The sequence below is a fragment of the Mus pahari genome, chromosome 6 (assembly GCF_900095145.1).
Source record: "Mus pahari chromosome 6, PAHARI_EIJ_v1.1, whole genome shotgun sequence".
In the NCBI taxonomy this organism is placed as follows: Eukaryota; Metazoa; Chordata; class Mammalia; order Rodentia; family Muridae; genus Mus; species Mus pahari.
Window position 1 is genome coordinate 59,642,222 of NC_034595.1, and position 17,248 is coordinate 59,659,469.

The window sequence follows — 17,248 nt, forward strand, 5'->3', positions numbered from 1 at the left end:
TCACTTTGTAGACCAGGCTGGCCTCGAACTCAGAAATCCACCTGCCTCTGCCTCCTGAGTGCTGGGATTAAAAGCATGCGCCACCACGCCTGGCTATAACTAATTTTTAAAAAAATGTTTCTAGAGTTCTTTGTGGGGCTGTATGGTATAATGCATGCAAATATTTAACATATAATAGTCACATTCAACACATTTTCATTATGAACACCTAGATCCTGCCATCTACTTACACTTGTGGTTTACAAGCCTTTAATGAGTCAGTCTATTCAGATTCTTAGTAGGCCTCAGGTGAGATAGCTAAATAGTTTACCTAAAACTTAACGAGCTAATCATGTAGAATAGCAGTGGTATATGGTAAATACTGTGTGTTTGATGTCAGTAGTACTGTATTTGTTGGCATAGGGACTGTAAAGACAACTGAAAACGTCCCAGAAATTCTAATGGAGAGGGTGACTGTAGGGGGGAATCTAAACTCAACCTGCCATGTGTACACAGCAAATATTTTACCCACTGAGCCATCTCCCTGGCCCTATTGATAATTTTATTACTTATTTTATATTTAGCATACTAATGAAAGTTACTTTTTGCACTTTGAATAATTATGTAATAGTAATCATTTGGAAATACAGTAACATTTAGGATATTGTAATTTGATATTTTTCTTCTACCTTTTTTCTCCCTACTTTTAAAACCCAAATCTGGAATTTATAGAAACATCAGCATTTATACTAGTTTTTCTGATAATAACCTATGACTTAAGTAGTTGGATTGTTTTGTTTTACAGTTTCGTTTGAAACCATACAAAAAGAACATTTCTGCATTACCAGTCATTTTGTTAGAGTACTTTTGAAGGATTTTATTGTAATACACTTTCTTTGTTTTCAAGTGGCCTGCCGCTGATGGTGATCATCCACAAGTCTTGGTGTGGAGCCTGCAAAGGTAAGTACGAGTGTTTCCTCCCAAGGCCAGGCTTCAGATGTACCACAAATGGCAAAGCCCTGCTGAGTGCATAGAGCACTTCCAAATGTCATAGACAGAGCATCTTAGCAGAAGCTGGAATCCTTTACAGAGGGACATAAGCGGCTTAGGGAGGGAGGGAACCAATCAAAACCAGAGGATATTTTTGACTGTGGTGTGTATTCTTTCTGCCTGTTGTGATACCAGTCAGGTTTTATTTTTCACCGATACTCGACAGCTAGTAAAACCCTATTTCAAAAATGCATCTGGGCGTGGCAGCTCACGCCTGTAGTCCCAGCTCTCAGGAGGGTGAAGCAGAAGGGCACAAGTGTGAGGCCACCCTTGACAACAGAGTGAGTCCCTGTCTCAGACAGAAATAAGGGGCTAGAGAGATGGCTCAGTGCTACATACTAGCTCCTCCTAAGGACCTGAGTTCCAAGCCCAGCACCCACATCAGGTGACTTACGCCTGCCTGCCTGTAACTGCAGCTCCAGGGGAACCTGACACCTCTGAGCTCTGAGCACTCACATTCGTGTACATATCCCCCCCTCCCACACACACACATACATACACATAAGTAAATAAAAAGGAATGTGAGTGCCAGACACTGCAGTGCATGCCTGTAATCCCAGCATTTGGTGAGGTTGAGATCCCTGAGTCTAGTTTCTTTCCTTTTGTTTCTTCCTTTCACCTCGCAGGGCCTTAGCATTTCTTTTTTTTTTGTTTTTTTGAGACAGGGTTTCTCTGTGTAGCCCTGGCTGTCCTGGAACTCACTCTGTAGACCAGGCTGGCCTCGAACTCAGAAATCTGCCTGCCTCTGCCTCCCGAGTGCTGGGATTAGCCCGGCTTTAGCATTTTTATACATACCTCTGAAAAGTTTCTAGAATTTCAGAGTCACACGATTGCAGAAATTATCTGCAGCTGGCAAAGCCATGCTCTGTCAGAACACAGGGCAAATCATAGTGCTGTGATGCAGCCTCATATCTCCACACCCGGGAGTAAGCACATTCTTAAAGTGTTACCACAAGACCCTGCTGCTTTTTTCTTTTTTTAAACTTAAACGTTTTTTTTTTTTTTTCCAAGACAGGGTTTAAAGGCATGACCTGTATGTATGTGTGTGTGTGTGTTTTTTTCGAGACAGGGTTTCTCTGTGTAGCCCTGGCTGTCCTGGAACTCGCTTTGTGGCCTCGAACTCAGAAATCCGCCTGCCTCTGCCTCCGGAGTGCTGGGATTAAAGGCGTGTGCCACCACGCCCGGCTTGGATTTTTTATTTAGTTGATTTTTCTTTAGTACCCATTTACTTTTATTTTACATATGAGTATTTTTGCCTGCATGTGTACATGTGTACCACACTTATGCTTGGTACTTTCAGAGGGCAGAAGAGGGTGGATCCCCTGGAATTGGAGTTACAGATAGTTGTGAACCACCCTGTGGATCCTGGGACTCTAACTCAGGCCTTCTGCAAGAGCAGTGTTTTCAACCACTGACCCATCTATCTAGCCCAGCATTTTATTTATATTTATTGTATGAGTGTTTTGTTTTGAGACAGTCTTGTGTAGCCCAGGCTAAACATACATTCATTGTGTAGTGGAAGATGTCCTCAAACTTCTTATCTTCCGCCTCTCAAGTGCTGGAATTACTAGCATGTGTCAGTGTACCAGAGTATAGGGGGAGTTGGGGCTCCTCCTAGTACTCGGGAGACTGGAGCCTGAGAGCTCCAGTGAAGCCCAGGGGCAGCCTGGGCCATACATAGTGTGAATGTCAGCTCCCTCCACCAACCGCTAACATTGTGGTTCCTTTTTCAATAGAAATTACTGAAACATAACTATAAAAGGCAAACAGTGCAGGGCAGTGGAGGGCTTATTGGGTAAAGACATTTGCTGGCCTGAGTGTGGTTCCTGAAGCCCATGGAAAGGTAACAGGAGAGCACAGACCCCACACTGGTCTGACTTCCATGTGTGCTGTGGCACATGCAGTCACACACACTACAGTTTTTATCTTATTTTTTATAGTGTTTGGAGGTCAGACAACGACTTGTGAGCGACTTGTGAGCGTCTATTCTTCCGTCGCTTAGTTTCAGGGATTGAGCCGGGGTTGTTAGGAGTGGCAGTGAACACCCTTATCTACTCTTTTCAGCCCACGAGTAGTTTGTTTTCATTTCTTTGGAGACGGGGTCTCACTAGCCCTGGCTGGGTGAGAACTCACTGTGTAGACCAGGCTGGCCTCAGACAAGATCCTCCTGTTGTCTCCTCAATTAAAGACTTGTACTGCCACACCCAGCCCCTCATTGTCCCTATTTCTTTTTTTTTGTTGTTGTTGTTTTTGTTTTTGTTTTTGTTCTTTGTCTTTTGAGACAGGGTTTATCCGTGTAGCCCTGGCTGTCCTGGAACTCACTTTGTAGACCAGGCTGGCCTCTGCCTCCCGAGTGTTGGGATTAAAGGTGTGTGCCACCACGCCGGGCATCCCTATTAAGTTTGATGTAAGCTGCGGTCACATAACAAAGTAAGTGCCAGAAGCAGGATGAGAATCTAGGTACCCAGGCCTGGTTTTATTTTTTAAATAAAAAGTTCTTGTCCTACTTGCCAGGCAGTGGTGATGCACGCCATTAATCCCAGCACTTGGGAGGCAGAGGCAGGTGGATTTCTGAATTCAAGGCCAGCCTGATCTACAGAGTGAGTTCCAGGACAGTCAGGGCTATACAGAGAAATGTCTCAGAAAAAAAAAAGCTCTTGTCCTTATTTCATATTGTTTTTTGAGACAAGGTCTTATTATGTAGTCCTGGCTGGCCTCACAGAAATCCACCTGTCTCTGAGTATGGAGCTCTGAAAATAAAGGTGTGTCACACCACACCCTGTGCCTGGCCTTTTTTTTTTTTTTTTTTCTTTAAATTTTATTTTAATTGAGATAGGTCTTGCTATGTCTCACAGGTTGGTCTTACACTCAAGTAAGTTCAAGTTACCCTTCTGCTTCAGTATCCCCAGAATCTGGTCTGCAACTGTGTGCCATCAGGCATTAATTGTTTTTGTTGTTGTTGTTTTAATTATATATGTTGAGGACCTGTATATTTGTATTCTTGTAGAGGCCATAGATCAACCTTGGATGTCTTTTTCCCTTGGGTTTCCACCATGTTTTTCATTTCATTTTCTTTAGTCTTTATTCTTGTGTGTGTGCTCACGTGCGTGCGGGTTGATGCTAGAGGACACCTCCGTGGGTTCAGTTTTCTCCTACCTCTTCATGGGTTCTGGGTTCAAAGTCAGGTTGCCAGGCCTGCACGGCAGTTGCTTTCACCTGCTCAGCGTATTGCTGGTTCCCTCTCATTGGAACCTGAAGCTACCAGATTAGGCAAAGTTGGCTAGCAACGCAGCCAGTCCCAGGGATCCAGTTGTTGCTGAGATTACATGCACGTACCACCATGCCAGCCTTTTTTGGTAAGTGCTAGGGATTGAGACTGAGCCATCTTCCAGCCCTCGATTTTAGTTATTTAGACTTAACAACATTTCCATTAGATGGGTTAAATATATATATAAGCTAATACCTGACCCATCAATAAAAGTTAGTGATATTTATGCTAATTAGTGTTTGGGTATGTTTCTGTCATTGCAAAATCTTTTTTCTTTTTTCTCCTTAGCTTTAAAACCCAAATTTGCAGAATCTACAGAAATTTCAGAACTATCCCATAATTTTGTTATGGTAAATCTGGAGGTAAGACTTCAAGATGCCCCCCAGGGGGTGATTTTAAGGTATTGTTTTATATTTATTATAAAGTGAAATGGGCAGAACTGGCTACTTGTATGTTGCTTTTCTCTTGACCTCTAATACTGAGGTTTACGGGAGAGACGTATTAGCCATCCAGCATTAGAGAGGAATTAGGAAGGGAGAATTTGAGTAAATGACTAAAATTTGGAGTTTTTTTCATCCTTAGCTTTTGATTATGATATGTTTTATATCTTCCTATAGCTGTTCTATAGATAGTCATATATAGAGGCTACTACTTCCTGCAAATTGTGGTTCAGTTGAGCACCTACTGGATGCTTGGCTATGCGAGGCTTTTATGTGAAGCCTTCCTAATTCCTCATGGAAGCATCTTTTATGTCCTTTATACAAAATTCAGCTCTTGTGATCCAGAATCTTAGAATATCAAGAGTTAGACTTGGAAGGGATTTTTTTTGGGTCATTGGTATTGCTCCCATTTTATAGAAAGGCCTGAGGTCAGGCACGTGATTTTTGTTAACATTCTAAGAACCTAATAACGTGAGCCATCATGACGCAGCTGAGCTCCTGTCCGGGCCATGCTCTTCAGGTGTGGGATCATGTAGTACCTCACAGTGATGCGTCTAGACATGAGTTTCTTTAAAAAGACTGTTTGCTTAAACACAGATCCAAGAATCTTCTGAACACATTAACAGACGTATTAAACGTGTTTCTCCATATGACTAGTGTATCCCAGTGCTAATTAAAGCAGTTTAAATAAATGACCCTTTTTAATCCCTGAAATAGGAACCTCACCACAAGCTATAAAATTACTCTCTTTCCCATGAAAATGATTTCATTACTTTCTGGGGTAAACTGGGACTTTGCATTCACAGAGGACAAGATGTTTCCAGTGAGTAACTCCAATGTAAGAAAGTGTTAGCCACAGGCTGAAGAGATAACTAAGTGGTTAAAAGCGTTTGATGTTTCTGTAGAGGATCCAAGTTTGAGTCTCAACACCCAAATGGTGGCTCAAAACCATCTATGATTCCAGTTCTAGGGGATCTGATGCCCTCCTCTGACGTCCAAGGGCATCTGGCACACATATAGTGCACAGACATACACGGGAACAAAATACTCGTATACATAAATAACTAAAAACAGAAGAAGAAAGTGTGCCACAGTGTGAGCCTTGTTCATGCAGTCAGGAGTTCCTGTGAGCCGGTGGGGGCGGAGGTACTGAGTGTGCCGCAGGGAACAGAACAGCAGAAGTAGCATTCTAACACGGGAAGCAGGTGACATGGGATACATAAGATGGTGCCGAATGCTGCGGCCGACAGTTAAGGATAAAGGAGATACCATAACAGGATTTAAAATAGGTGTCTAGAAAAGAAAATTATATTTGACCAAAAATCAGAAACAGGAAAGGGAGTGAACCCAGGGGTGATTGGGAAGTATGTGTCTAGTCAGAGTCAGTCCAGAAGCCCACGTTATGAGTGTGTCTGTAGCTAAAGGCACCTGAACAAGGTAGAAGATGAAGTTTGAGAATGGGCAGGGGGACATGGGCAGATCATGGAGCCTCCTGGCCTGAGCAAGCCTGGAATCCACTGAAAGGCTTTGAAGAGAGGAAGATTATGTTCTTATCTGTGGTTTATATTTATCTTAACAGGATGAAGAGGAGCCTGGGGATGAAGACTTCAGTCCTGATGGGGGTTATATCCCACGCATCCTTTTCTTGGGTAAGGCAAAAGAGCTTGTTGGGTGACCCAGGCTCAGGTGTGGGGAGAGAGAAGTGATAAGCAATGGAACTTAGTGGTGACAAACTGACCTGTCCAACAACCAGGAGCGAGGTGCTGCATGCCTGCAATTCTAGCACCAGAGGGTCATGTGTTTGAGGCTGGCTACAGAGCGATCCTTGGGAAGGGGAGGGCAGGGGTGGTGGTAAGAATCTGAATATGAGAATGAACATGCTTTTACCATGAAGTGTCTGCTTTTATCAGGCAAGATAAAGAACGTGACCTTGCATTGAGTCATTCATAGTCATTTGGACGTCACCCATATATCAAATACCATTTAAGACACTACTAGGGATAGATAAACAGTTTTTACCCCTGGGCCTGTATGCAGCTAATCCAGTGGGATAACAGAACCAGACACATGTTTTTCAACAATTTTTTAATTTTGTTTTTTTCAAGTCAGGGTTTCTCTGTGTAATAACCCTGGCTATCCTAAAACTCACTTTTAGACCAGGCTAGCCTCAAACTCACAGAGATCCACCTGCCACTGTCTCTGGCCTCTGCCACCTAAGTGCTGGACTAAAAGTGTGTACCACCATGTCCAGCTTTGTATTCCAACAATTTTGTGGGAGGAGAGTTTCAAGACAGGGTTTCTCCATATAACTGGCTGTCCTGGAGCTTGCTCTGTAGACCAGGCTAGCTTCAAACTCACAGAGATATGCCTATCTCTTTGCCTCTCAAGCGCTGGGATTAAAGGCATGCACCACCACTGCCTGGCCATCTTTCAATAATTTAATAAGATAGGATGACCATCTAATCTTCATTCAACATTTGGCCAGCCAGGTGTGGTAGCACAAATTTATGATCCCAGCACTTGGAAACTAAGACGGGAGGATGGGTCAAGAGTTCAAGGCCAGCCTCAGTTATATAGGAAGTTTTAGCCCATCCTAGAATACATGAACCCTATCTCAACAAATAAATAAATAAATAAACAGACCCCCAAATTAATATACAGAAAATATTGTGGCCAGTTTTAGTGGGTGATACAAATAGGAAATGTATAATTCTATTATCATCAAGCAGTATAGGAACATTCCAGGAAGAAAATAGAATTTGCCAAGGTATGGGATAGAAGTGGTGAGCTATGTTCAAGAAAGTACATGTACTTGTTTGATTGTGGCATGAAACTTCACATGTAGTGACATAATAGGCTGCAGGGATGGGTCTCGTGTACCAATGGGTGTTCAGAGTACCTTCCTGTTGTCATAACTGTAGTCTTCACACCATTTGTCTTCAATAGATCCCAGTGGCAAGGTGCGTCCTGAAATCATCAATGAGAGTGGAAACCCCAGCTACAAGTATTTCTATGTCAGTGCTGAACAAGGTATCGTTCTGAGAGAAAGGAGGAAGGATGGTTGGTCACGGGCAAGGTCTGTGACAGAAACCTAGCTGTATGTGCCTGTTGGCTGAACATTGCCCACACAACTAGCTTTTGAGTAGATCCTACATTGAGTACAATTGGCAGGAAGATAAAACTGAGCCTTTCTCCAGCTACTTAGACTCCCGTGGAAAAGCTCATTAGCTGGCTGGAAGCTGAAGGACTGGGGCTCGGGAAGGCGGTTACTGGTTTCTGGCCTCAGTTGTCAAGTCAGAGTTGGGTTGGATTGGTTTTGTCTTCCCATTACACCTGTGCTGCTCTTCCTCTAAGAGTCCAGGGGAGGAGGAGTACAGACTTAGCTGAGGAAGCCAAAGCAGGTTTCTAGATGTGAAACCAAATGGACAGGCAGTGTAAGAATTAGGCTCTGGCTCTGCCAAGACGGTGTAGGGAAAGGCCCCTGCTGCTAAACCAGATGACCTGAGTTCAATCTCCAGAACCGGTAAAAGGCGAGAACTGATTCCTGCAAGTTGTCCTCTGACCTCTACACAGGTGCTGTCACATAGGAGTGCTTTACACGTGCACACACAGTAAGTAAAAATGTAATACAAAATAATAATCTATCCCTAGAAAGACACAAGGACATTTCCCACTATGAAAGTGGGTGTGTGTAGGGTAAGACTTGCTAGAAGCTTGAGCCCCTAAGAGTAGCTTGAGCCCCTAAGAGTAGCTTGAGCCCCTAAGAGTGAATTTTAGTGAAAATGGGAACGGCACATTGCAGGCAGAGGGAATGGCCTTAGACCAGTGGTGAAGGAAGGCTGACATATCTGCCTCGCTTTTTGGTCTCTTGCATTTGAAGCACTGTTATTCTAGAGTCAGGGGTTGGAATAGATGTCCTGTGCTGTCGCTTACTAAGTTGCCATGTGTCACCTATTGTGAGCCTGCCAAGTCACTCTATGTTTCCTGTTCTTGGAACTCTTATTCCCAGAATAGGAAGTGGGAAGACAGGGAGATGTTATATCTCTGCCCCTGAGTCAGGAGGATGCATCTGCCTCAGCCTAATGCAGGTTCCTAGATTGACATTAGATAAAGACTTTCCCACATGGTGGGTGATGGGGCTGTCAGTCCCAAACATGTGTCTCTCTGGATTCACCTTCTGTTTAGACTCTTACACAGTTGCTCTTGTCATCTGTCTTAGTTAGGGTTTTTACTGCTGTGAACAGACACCGTGACCAAGGCAAGTCTTATAAAAAACAACATTTACTTGGGGCTGGCTTACAGGTTCAGAGGTTCAGTCCATTATCATCAAGGTGGGAGCATGGCAATATCCAGGCAGGCATGGCACAGGCAGAGCTGAGAGTTCTATGTCTTCATCCAAAGGCTGCTAGTGGAAGACTAACTTCCGGGCAACTAGGGTGAGGATCTTAAGCCCACACCCACAGTGACACACCTACTCCAACCAGGTCACACCTATTCGAACAAGGCCACACCTCCAAATGGTGCCACTCCCTGGCCCAAGAATATACAAACCATCACATCATCCCTACACTAACACAGCCCAAAGGTGGGCACAAGACTTTCCAGAGTCCTCATGGCTTAGTTGGCATGGGACTGGAAACATTTAAACCTGTCTTGCCAAAAATGTAGTAAAACATAAAGGGAAACTACCCATGTGAGCTGCTTTTATAAGCATATGGGGTCTGCATGATTCCCAGGACAGATTGGCTCAGCCCAGCGCCTACCCTGCCATTTTAGAGCCCCCACTCCCAGGCCTGCACTCATGCCACTGTCCTCCTGGAAGGACAAATCAGTATGTGGAGGATATCAGTGCATAAGACATTTCACCAGTGGCTCTCTTTCCTTAAGCTTCTCCTTTTTTTCCCCCCTAAAAACTTGGCTGTTTCCATTATTGTTGGTTAATAGTAAAAATGATTAAGCCCTTCAGTAAAGATCATTTCCTCTTGTAGTAGGCACATATGTGCATGTTTACACACACATCATGATCAGTGTGACTGACCAGTCATCCCAAAGGGGGGTGTTCCCTCCTCCCTGAGTGTCAAGTGTGCACGTGCAACCATGACAGGGTCAGCAAAAGTGCTAGAGGTTAACCAAAGTAACAGCTAGCGGTTTTGTAGGTCTTGATACTTATGAAACACTTGTGATATCCATTCTCTGCTTCAGTTTTGTGGCAGTCCGATGGAAGCAGCATTCTCTCAAGGAAAAACAGGTCCATGACGCCAGGGCTGAAAACCAGAAGGAGATCTTGATCTTGTTTCTCCTAAAACATTTAAAGTCTGTCACCATCAGATATTAAAAGTGCTCCACACTTCCCCACCCCTTACCTTTATTCCAGTTGTTCAAGGGATGAAGGAAGCTCAGGAGAGGCTGACGGGCGACGCCTTCAGAGAGAAACACTTTCAGGATGAGTTGTGACATGAGTGTTCTGGAAGAAAAGCAGCAGGGAGAGAATCCTGAAGAATCACCCAAAACATCTAAGCCACCGGAAACCATGCTTCTACCTACACCGGCAGGAGCTCTTGCTGTGGAGAGGCCTGCTGACAGAAGCTGCTCTGTGGAGCCAGCAGCCTGGCCGACTGACTGTCGTCTGCTCCCTATCTCCTAAGTACCCATTCCTTTGAATGTAAAGAATGAAACTCTTTGATACTAACCTTGAGCCACTTGGAGATTAACTCCATGTCAGTATTTGAGTCTTTACCCATTTCCTCCTACTGTACTCAAGCTGAAGTGAAACAAACCGGAAGGATCTTTTCTATAGTGTACAAATTGCAGGAGTTACCAATTTTTAAAGGCGGCGTTCTCCTTTTGTCTTGGTAATCCTCCTGGACTTCTCCTGGAACCCCTGCACCCGCCCACCCTTTGCTCAGGCATCCCTGTTTGCACAAATGCGTGTCAAGAATGGCTGTGTGCTGAGACGGCCCCAACTGGAAGCATGCTTTCCCTGTTGCTGTTGGAGAAACTCAAGTCTGCAAACCCTACATGAAGCCATTCTGTCAATTCACCAACTGTATTTTTGTACTGGGGTTAAAACAAACACAAGAGATAAAATATGTTTCATTAAGCTTTATTAAAACTTGAAATGGGAAAGATACTATGGTGGCCCTTGGTTACTGGGCAGGGAACAAGGGGTAGCTACAGAGGAGGATGAGGAAGAAAACTGGTCTAGCCTGTGCTAAGAGTCCTCTCCTAGGACTCGTGTTTCTCCAGCCTCCACATCCAGGTGAATACCAGGGCATTTCCTTTGTTGTTATTAAATAGAATCTTACATTGCCCTGGTGTCCTCAAACTCAGGTTCAAGTGATTCACCCGTATCAGCCTCCTGAGCTCTTGGATACAGGTGAGAGCCGCCTCCACACATTTAAAGCCTGCCTTTCCTCTGCCTTGCTGGCACTTTTAGCATAGCACAGGCCTTTTTTCTGGGTGTATTTGTTGTGACAGTCCCGTTATTCCCTGTTACTTGCCTACTTGCCTGTGATACCCTTCTGTAGCCCATCTTCCTTGCCTTCCCAGAGTGATTTTTTTTCAGAACAGTAGTAATCCATGTAATTCCCCTGTTTAAAACTTTTTCTACGACCTTCAAGATTGTTAAAAAAATCTTTGGGCCTTCAGGTGGCCAGGCATCTCCTACTTGCTTACAAGTGTCACCCCATTTAGTTTGTCCTTAGTCTCCTAACAGCCCTGAGAAAGGAACTATTGTAACCTTTTGTGTACACGTGTGCGTCTGTGCGTGTGTGTGCTGTGTGTGTGCAGGTGCTTAGGGAGGCAGAAGAGAGCATCAGATCTCCAGGAGCTAGAGTCTCAGGCAGCCGTGACCTCTGGACGTGAGAGCTGGGAACTGAATTCATCCTCTGGAAGAGCAGTAAGCGCTCTTCACCACAGAGCGACCTCTCCACCCCTGGTGCTGTGTGGGTTCTCCCCCCTTTTAAGACAAGGTTTCACCATATCACCCTGGCTGGTCTGAAACTATGTAGACCAGGCTGCCCTGGAACTCAGAATCCCCCTCTGCCTTCCATGTGCTGTAATTGTAAAGGTGTCTGAGTCCACATACACACTAGAGTCTAACCACCAGGACCTAATTGCAAACTCCTGCCCCCTCCTACCACCTTACCTCTACGTTCTGAGGTGACTCGTTGAAACAGGTGGTTTCAGTCTAGGGCACGGAAACTTTTCAGTGAGTCAGTTTCTGTATATGCTCTGAAAGATGATTCCCCCCTCCACCCCCAAAAGAAATGAATTGTAGAATTACCATGTGAGCCAGCAATTCCACTTCTCCAGGGAATATAACACAAAGAAAAAGTAGGGCAGGTGAGCTTGCGCAATGAGAAAAGCTGCCGAGTTCCATCTCCAGACTCCACGGCGTGGAAGGCTCTCTGGCCTTTCATGAGCACAGCCCCTGCTTCTTAGTGGAGCAGGCCTGGACCTTCCTAACCTGAAAGAGGAGTCACTCGTGAAACGCTAACTCTCAGTGTCCCTTTCTGACTGCCAGGTCTTCAGCCTGGCTCTAGGTACATCACGTATGGTTAGGTCTGCGCTGAGCAAGGACTGCTGGGAAGACTGCTACTTAATCCAGCTCAGAGCAGGTAGCTCCCAAGTTGGGGGGTGGGGGTGGGGCTGATGATGTCTTTGCTCCAAGCATCTGAACTTGTAAACACACACACACACACACACACACTACACATAATTTAAAAATAAAGTTACAAGCAATCTACTTGGTATATTTAAAAAGCTATGGTGCGTCCTGAGTTATCAGTGGAAGAAGTTAGAAATGCCCTGCCACCCCAAAGCAGCAAATGCAAACAGTTCCTGAAGAGTCACTGGCACACATAGGGCACATCCTAGAAAAGAGAAGAGCGAGACACCTTCCAATTACCCTTATCGGTTCTGTCAGAGACCGGACCTCCTCCAGGGTGGAGTGTGTTATCCAATAAGGTATGTCTACACACGCCTTCCTGAGATCACCAGGTGGGGAACACCTTCGATAAATGACCCAGGGATGGGAATGTAGCCTCCTCCTCAGCAACTGCTGGATGGTTAATGAGTTAAAAGTAAATAAGTACATGGCAAACTTAAATCCCCTCTCCTTCAAAAATGTAGTGGCTGGGGGAATTCTAAGTTATCCCAGGTTGTTCTCTAAAAGCGAAACCAGGGAGTAGCTTTAACAGTTGGAGTTAATCTACTGCCCAGTTATCACTACCAATTCCCACTTTTAAGCAAACAAATGAAAGTTTTCTTTCAGGAAAGCAACAACGTAGTACTATCAATTTTTTTTTTTTGAAAACATAGTTACTCAAAATCGTCCAGTAATGGGATAGCGAAGGGAGGCCCCATTCTCACCATAGAGTGGGTTCAGGGCATTCGTATTTTAACAGGGATGAATTTTAATTGTTAACCTTTCCTTTGAGTTAAACAGTGCTTTTAGCGTGTCAACACCAGCTGTGCAGCAAGGGCTCTGGAGAGATGTTCACAGAGGTAACCACCTGCAGCTCTCTGCTTCTAGAGGCTTCAGGGCAACACTAGGGTTTGAAGACACGTTCTTCGGGCCTTTCCGTGTCAGGTCAGAGAGGACGGCATCCTGACAGACTTCAGATCACCAGCCAGCTCAACAACAGTCGCTTCTGCTTATTCTTGGCAAGTTTCTCAACAGTGAGGAGGCTGTCTCTCAGTCATTTTGAGTCCCCACAAGCGAGTCTTTAGACAGTAGTGAGTTTGCTCAGGACCTCTGGAAGAGCAGTCAGTGCTCCCAACCGCTGAGCCACCTCTCCAGCCCCTGTGTTCACTTTTTTGGTTTGGTTTGGTTTATTTGAGACAGGTTCTCACTATGTAGCCTAGGCTGGCCCTGCCCTCAGGACGATCCTCCAGCTTTGGCTTCTCAAGTGCTAGTACTTCACATTTAGAATTGACTTCTGCTTCTCGGCCAGGCCACTGACAACTCTGTACAGGGTCTCCTCAGCTACTAAGTAGGGCGTGGGTCTCTGGCAATCTTCTCACGGTTTTTATGTTGGAAATTGAATCTAGTGGCTCAAGCATGTCAAGCAGGAGCTCTGTGGCCGAGTCTCACCTCCAAGCAAACATGTAGTTATTATGTGAGCACAGGCATGTTAAGTATACATCCATATAAGTTATGTGAAACAGATATACATATATAATCTTGTAAAAGAACATTCATAATTTGAAGAAGCTGAAATGGAATAACAAGTAAATGGAGAAATTGTGGTCTAATCATAGGGCAGACACTGCTGATATGGATGAATCTTAAAAACATGCAGAGTGAAAAGACAAACTCAGGCTGGAGAGATGGCTCAGCGGTTAAGAGCACTGACTGCTCTTCCAGAGGTCCTGAGTTCAATTCCCAGCAACCACACAGTGGCTCAGAACCATCTAGAATGAGATCTGATGCCCTGTTCTGGTGTACCTGAAAAGAGTGACATTGTACTCACATACATAAAATAAAATCTAAAGCCTTCTGCTCCTGAAAGGAGGGAGCGGGGCTGGAGTGAGAAGGAAAAAAAGAAAAAAAAGAAAGAGAAAAGAAAAAAAGAGAAACTCAAACCAGCAACACTGATGGACCACTTTAGGGCACTTAGAATTCTCTTCACTGAGAAGCAGTGGAAGAGGGGCTGAGTAAGAAGTGACTGAAAAGGCCACGGGAGAGAATTGTAATAGAAATGATGGTAATAGAAATGGTGACTGTGGAGCTAGGAATGGGGTGCACATGCAGGTGATTCTCTGAGTTCCAGTTCAACCTGGTCTACAAAGCAAGTTGCAGGAGAGTTCCAGGACAACCAGGACTACACAGAGAAATGCTGTCTAGAAACACCAAAATAAACCAATAAAACGAAAGGTTGATTGTGTCAACACCAAACGGTTCTTGCCTGAAAGGAAAAGAGGGATAGCTGTTCTTTGAGCCAAGTATGAATGAGTGTGGCCTGGAAACATGGATTCAAGTTGCCCCAAATAACATGTTCCAATGTGGAAATAGTTTGGTGAGGTTTTTAATAATTATAAGACGAAAGAACGTCATAAATCAGGACATTTTCAAAATGCATTGGTGAGAGTGGGGATGTAGTTCGGTTGGTAGAGCGCTTGCTTAGAATCCCATCCCAGGTATACATGAATCCAGCATGGTGGACACAATGTAATCCAAACTCTGGAGTTGGAGGCAGGAACATCAGAAGTTCAGCTCGTTGTTGAGAACACAGCAAATTCACAGCTTTGAGTGATGTGAAGCCTTGTCTCAACACACACACACACACACACACACACACACACACACACACACAATTGAGTTTGATAGGGAGATCAAGCAGATGAATCATACAAAGGACGCAGGTACGTGCGGTGGGTCTCATATGCTATCACAAAGGATGCAGGTAAGCCAGGTGTGGTGGCGCACGCCTTTAATCCCAGCACTCAGGAGGCAGAGGCAGAGGCAGAGGCAGGCAGATTTCTGAGTTCAAGGGCAGCCTGGTCTTCAAAGTGTGTTCCAGGGCAACCAGGGCTATGCAGAGCAACCCTGTCTCGAAACACACACACACACACACACACACACACACACACACACACACACGGACACAGGTATGTGCTGTGGGTCTCAGATGCTATCTGAGCTTTTGACATTCTTAGCTTTTGAGTTAGCAGAAGTTAGTGGTCTGTTAAAACGACATTCCAAGAGAATTCTCAAGATGTCGGTCAGACGCTAACGTTGGCAATGAATGGCTACTCAGGGGATGAAGGCAGGAAATGATTTGGCTTTGTATCTGGACCATCCCAGCTCTCCACAACCCAGAAGTTCTAATCAGATCCTCACAGTATCTAACATGGGCATGGCTTTCTTTCTGGGATCTTCAGTTGTGGTGATTATACAACTGTGTACAGTTGTCAAAACTGAAACTAAACACAAATATTTTACCACATACAATTTGTACCTTCATAAATGTAATTTAAACATGTAAATTGTTTCTGAAGGTCTAATTTGGCTGACTGACTTAACAATGAATGCTAAGGCTTTCCAATACATTTACTTAAAACCTAGTGTGTGATTAAAATTTACCTAACACTCATGCTACACTGCATTCATTGTATCAAGTCAAATTTGGTTGATAAAGATTTTCTTACCACTTAGGAAGTTGCTTAGGAACTTAGGAAGTTGTATAATGCCATAAAGGAATTATATCACATCTGCCTGCAGTTAAAATGTACTTTTTGTTTGTTTTTGTTTTTCAAGACAGGGTTTCTCTCTGTAGCCGTGGCTTCACTGGATCTCATTCTGTAGACCAGGCTGGCCTCAAACTCACAGAGATCCACCTGCCTCTGCTTCCCAACTACTGGAATTAAAGGCATGTGCCACCACCAACACCTGGCTTTACCCTCAATTCTTACATGCCAGAAAACTGAGATCTATCCTTGACAATTTTTTTTAAAAAGATTTATTATTGTACATAAGTACACTGTAGCTGACTTCAGACACACCAGAAGAGGGCATCAGATCTCATTATGGGTAGTTGTGAGCCACCATGTGGTTGCTGGGATTTGAACTCATGGGAAGAGCAGTCAGTGCTCTTACCCGCTGAGCTATCTCTCTTGCCAACCCTATCCTTGACATTTTAAATGTACTCCTTAATCACCAATTACCATTCTATTCTATCTCTGTCTCTCTGTCTCTCTCTCTCTCTTTCTCTTGTTTGTTTTCTAGATTTTGATGACAGAACCTTGCTTACCTTGCTTCTCAACCCTGACATGGCCTGGTACAGCTGGCTTCAAACTCACAGCAATTCTCCTGCCTCAGCCTCCCAAATGCTGAGATTACAAGTGTATTTCACTACATTATATTTCACTATTTTAATAGGATTTATTTTATTTTATGGGTATGGCTGTTTTACATGCATGGATGTCTATGTGCTGTGTGCATGGCTGATGCCCACAGAGATCAGAAAAGAGCATTGAATATCCTGGGTATGGAGCTAGGAATGACTGTGAGCCACCATGTGGGTGCTGGGACCCAACCCCCAAGAGCAACAAGTGCCATGTGCTCTTAACCGCTGGCCTTTTTTTTTTTTTTTGGAGATAGAATCTTCTATGAAACCCAAGCTGACCTCAAGCTGGCTGTCCTCCTCCATCAGCCTCTCAAGTGCTAGGATTACACCATACTCTACTTTCTGTAAATATTCTTTACAGTCATTGCTCTCTTTAAAGTGAAATCCTCACCCCACCCCCTTTTTTGGCTTAGAACTCTTCACTGACTTTCTTCCTCTGTTATTATCAATGATATTGCTTAAATGGTGACATAATTTGCCCCCAGTTTTCCAGTTTCATGGTATATTATTCTTGCCCAGTCATGTGACCTGCTCATACACAACAATCTCTCCTACAATGTCCTGTTGTATGAACAAAGTTCACATAGAACTTTGTTTACTCCCCGGGAGGGAAGCCTCCACTTGTACAAGGAATGCAGGGCCAAGCTATTTCCTCCCCC

The 17,248-nt window shown here is 44.3% G+C and overlaps 1 protein-coding gene across 1 annotated transcript in view; it reads left to right on the forward strand.

Annotated features, from left to right (window-relative positions):
• The window catches only part of Txndc12 (thioredoxin domain containing 12), a 28,031-nt gene extending 17,164 nt beyond the window's left edge, over positions 1-10,867 (forward strand). The window contains exons 3-7 of the mRNA XM_021200230.2: positions 887-939; positions 4,586-4,659; positions 6,317-6,386; positions 7,684-7,767; positions 10,112-10,867. Coding sequence (XP_021055889.1) covers positions 887-939; positions 4,586-4,659; positions 6,317-6,386; positions 7,684-7,767; positions 10,112-10,191 — 361 coding nt within the window. The 3' untranslated portion in view covers positions 10,192-10,867. The remainder of the gene's footprint in view (positions 1-886; positions 940-4,585; positions 4,660-6,316; positions 6,387-7,683; positions 7,768-10,111) is intronic.
• Positions 10,868-17,248: the final 6,381 nt, after the last annotated feature.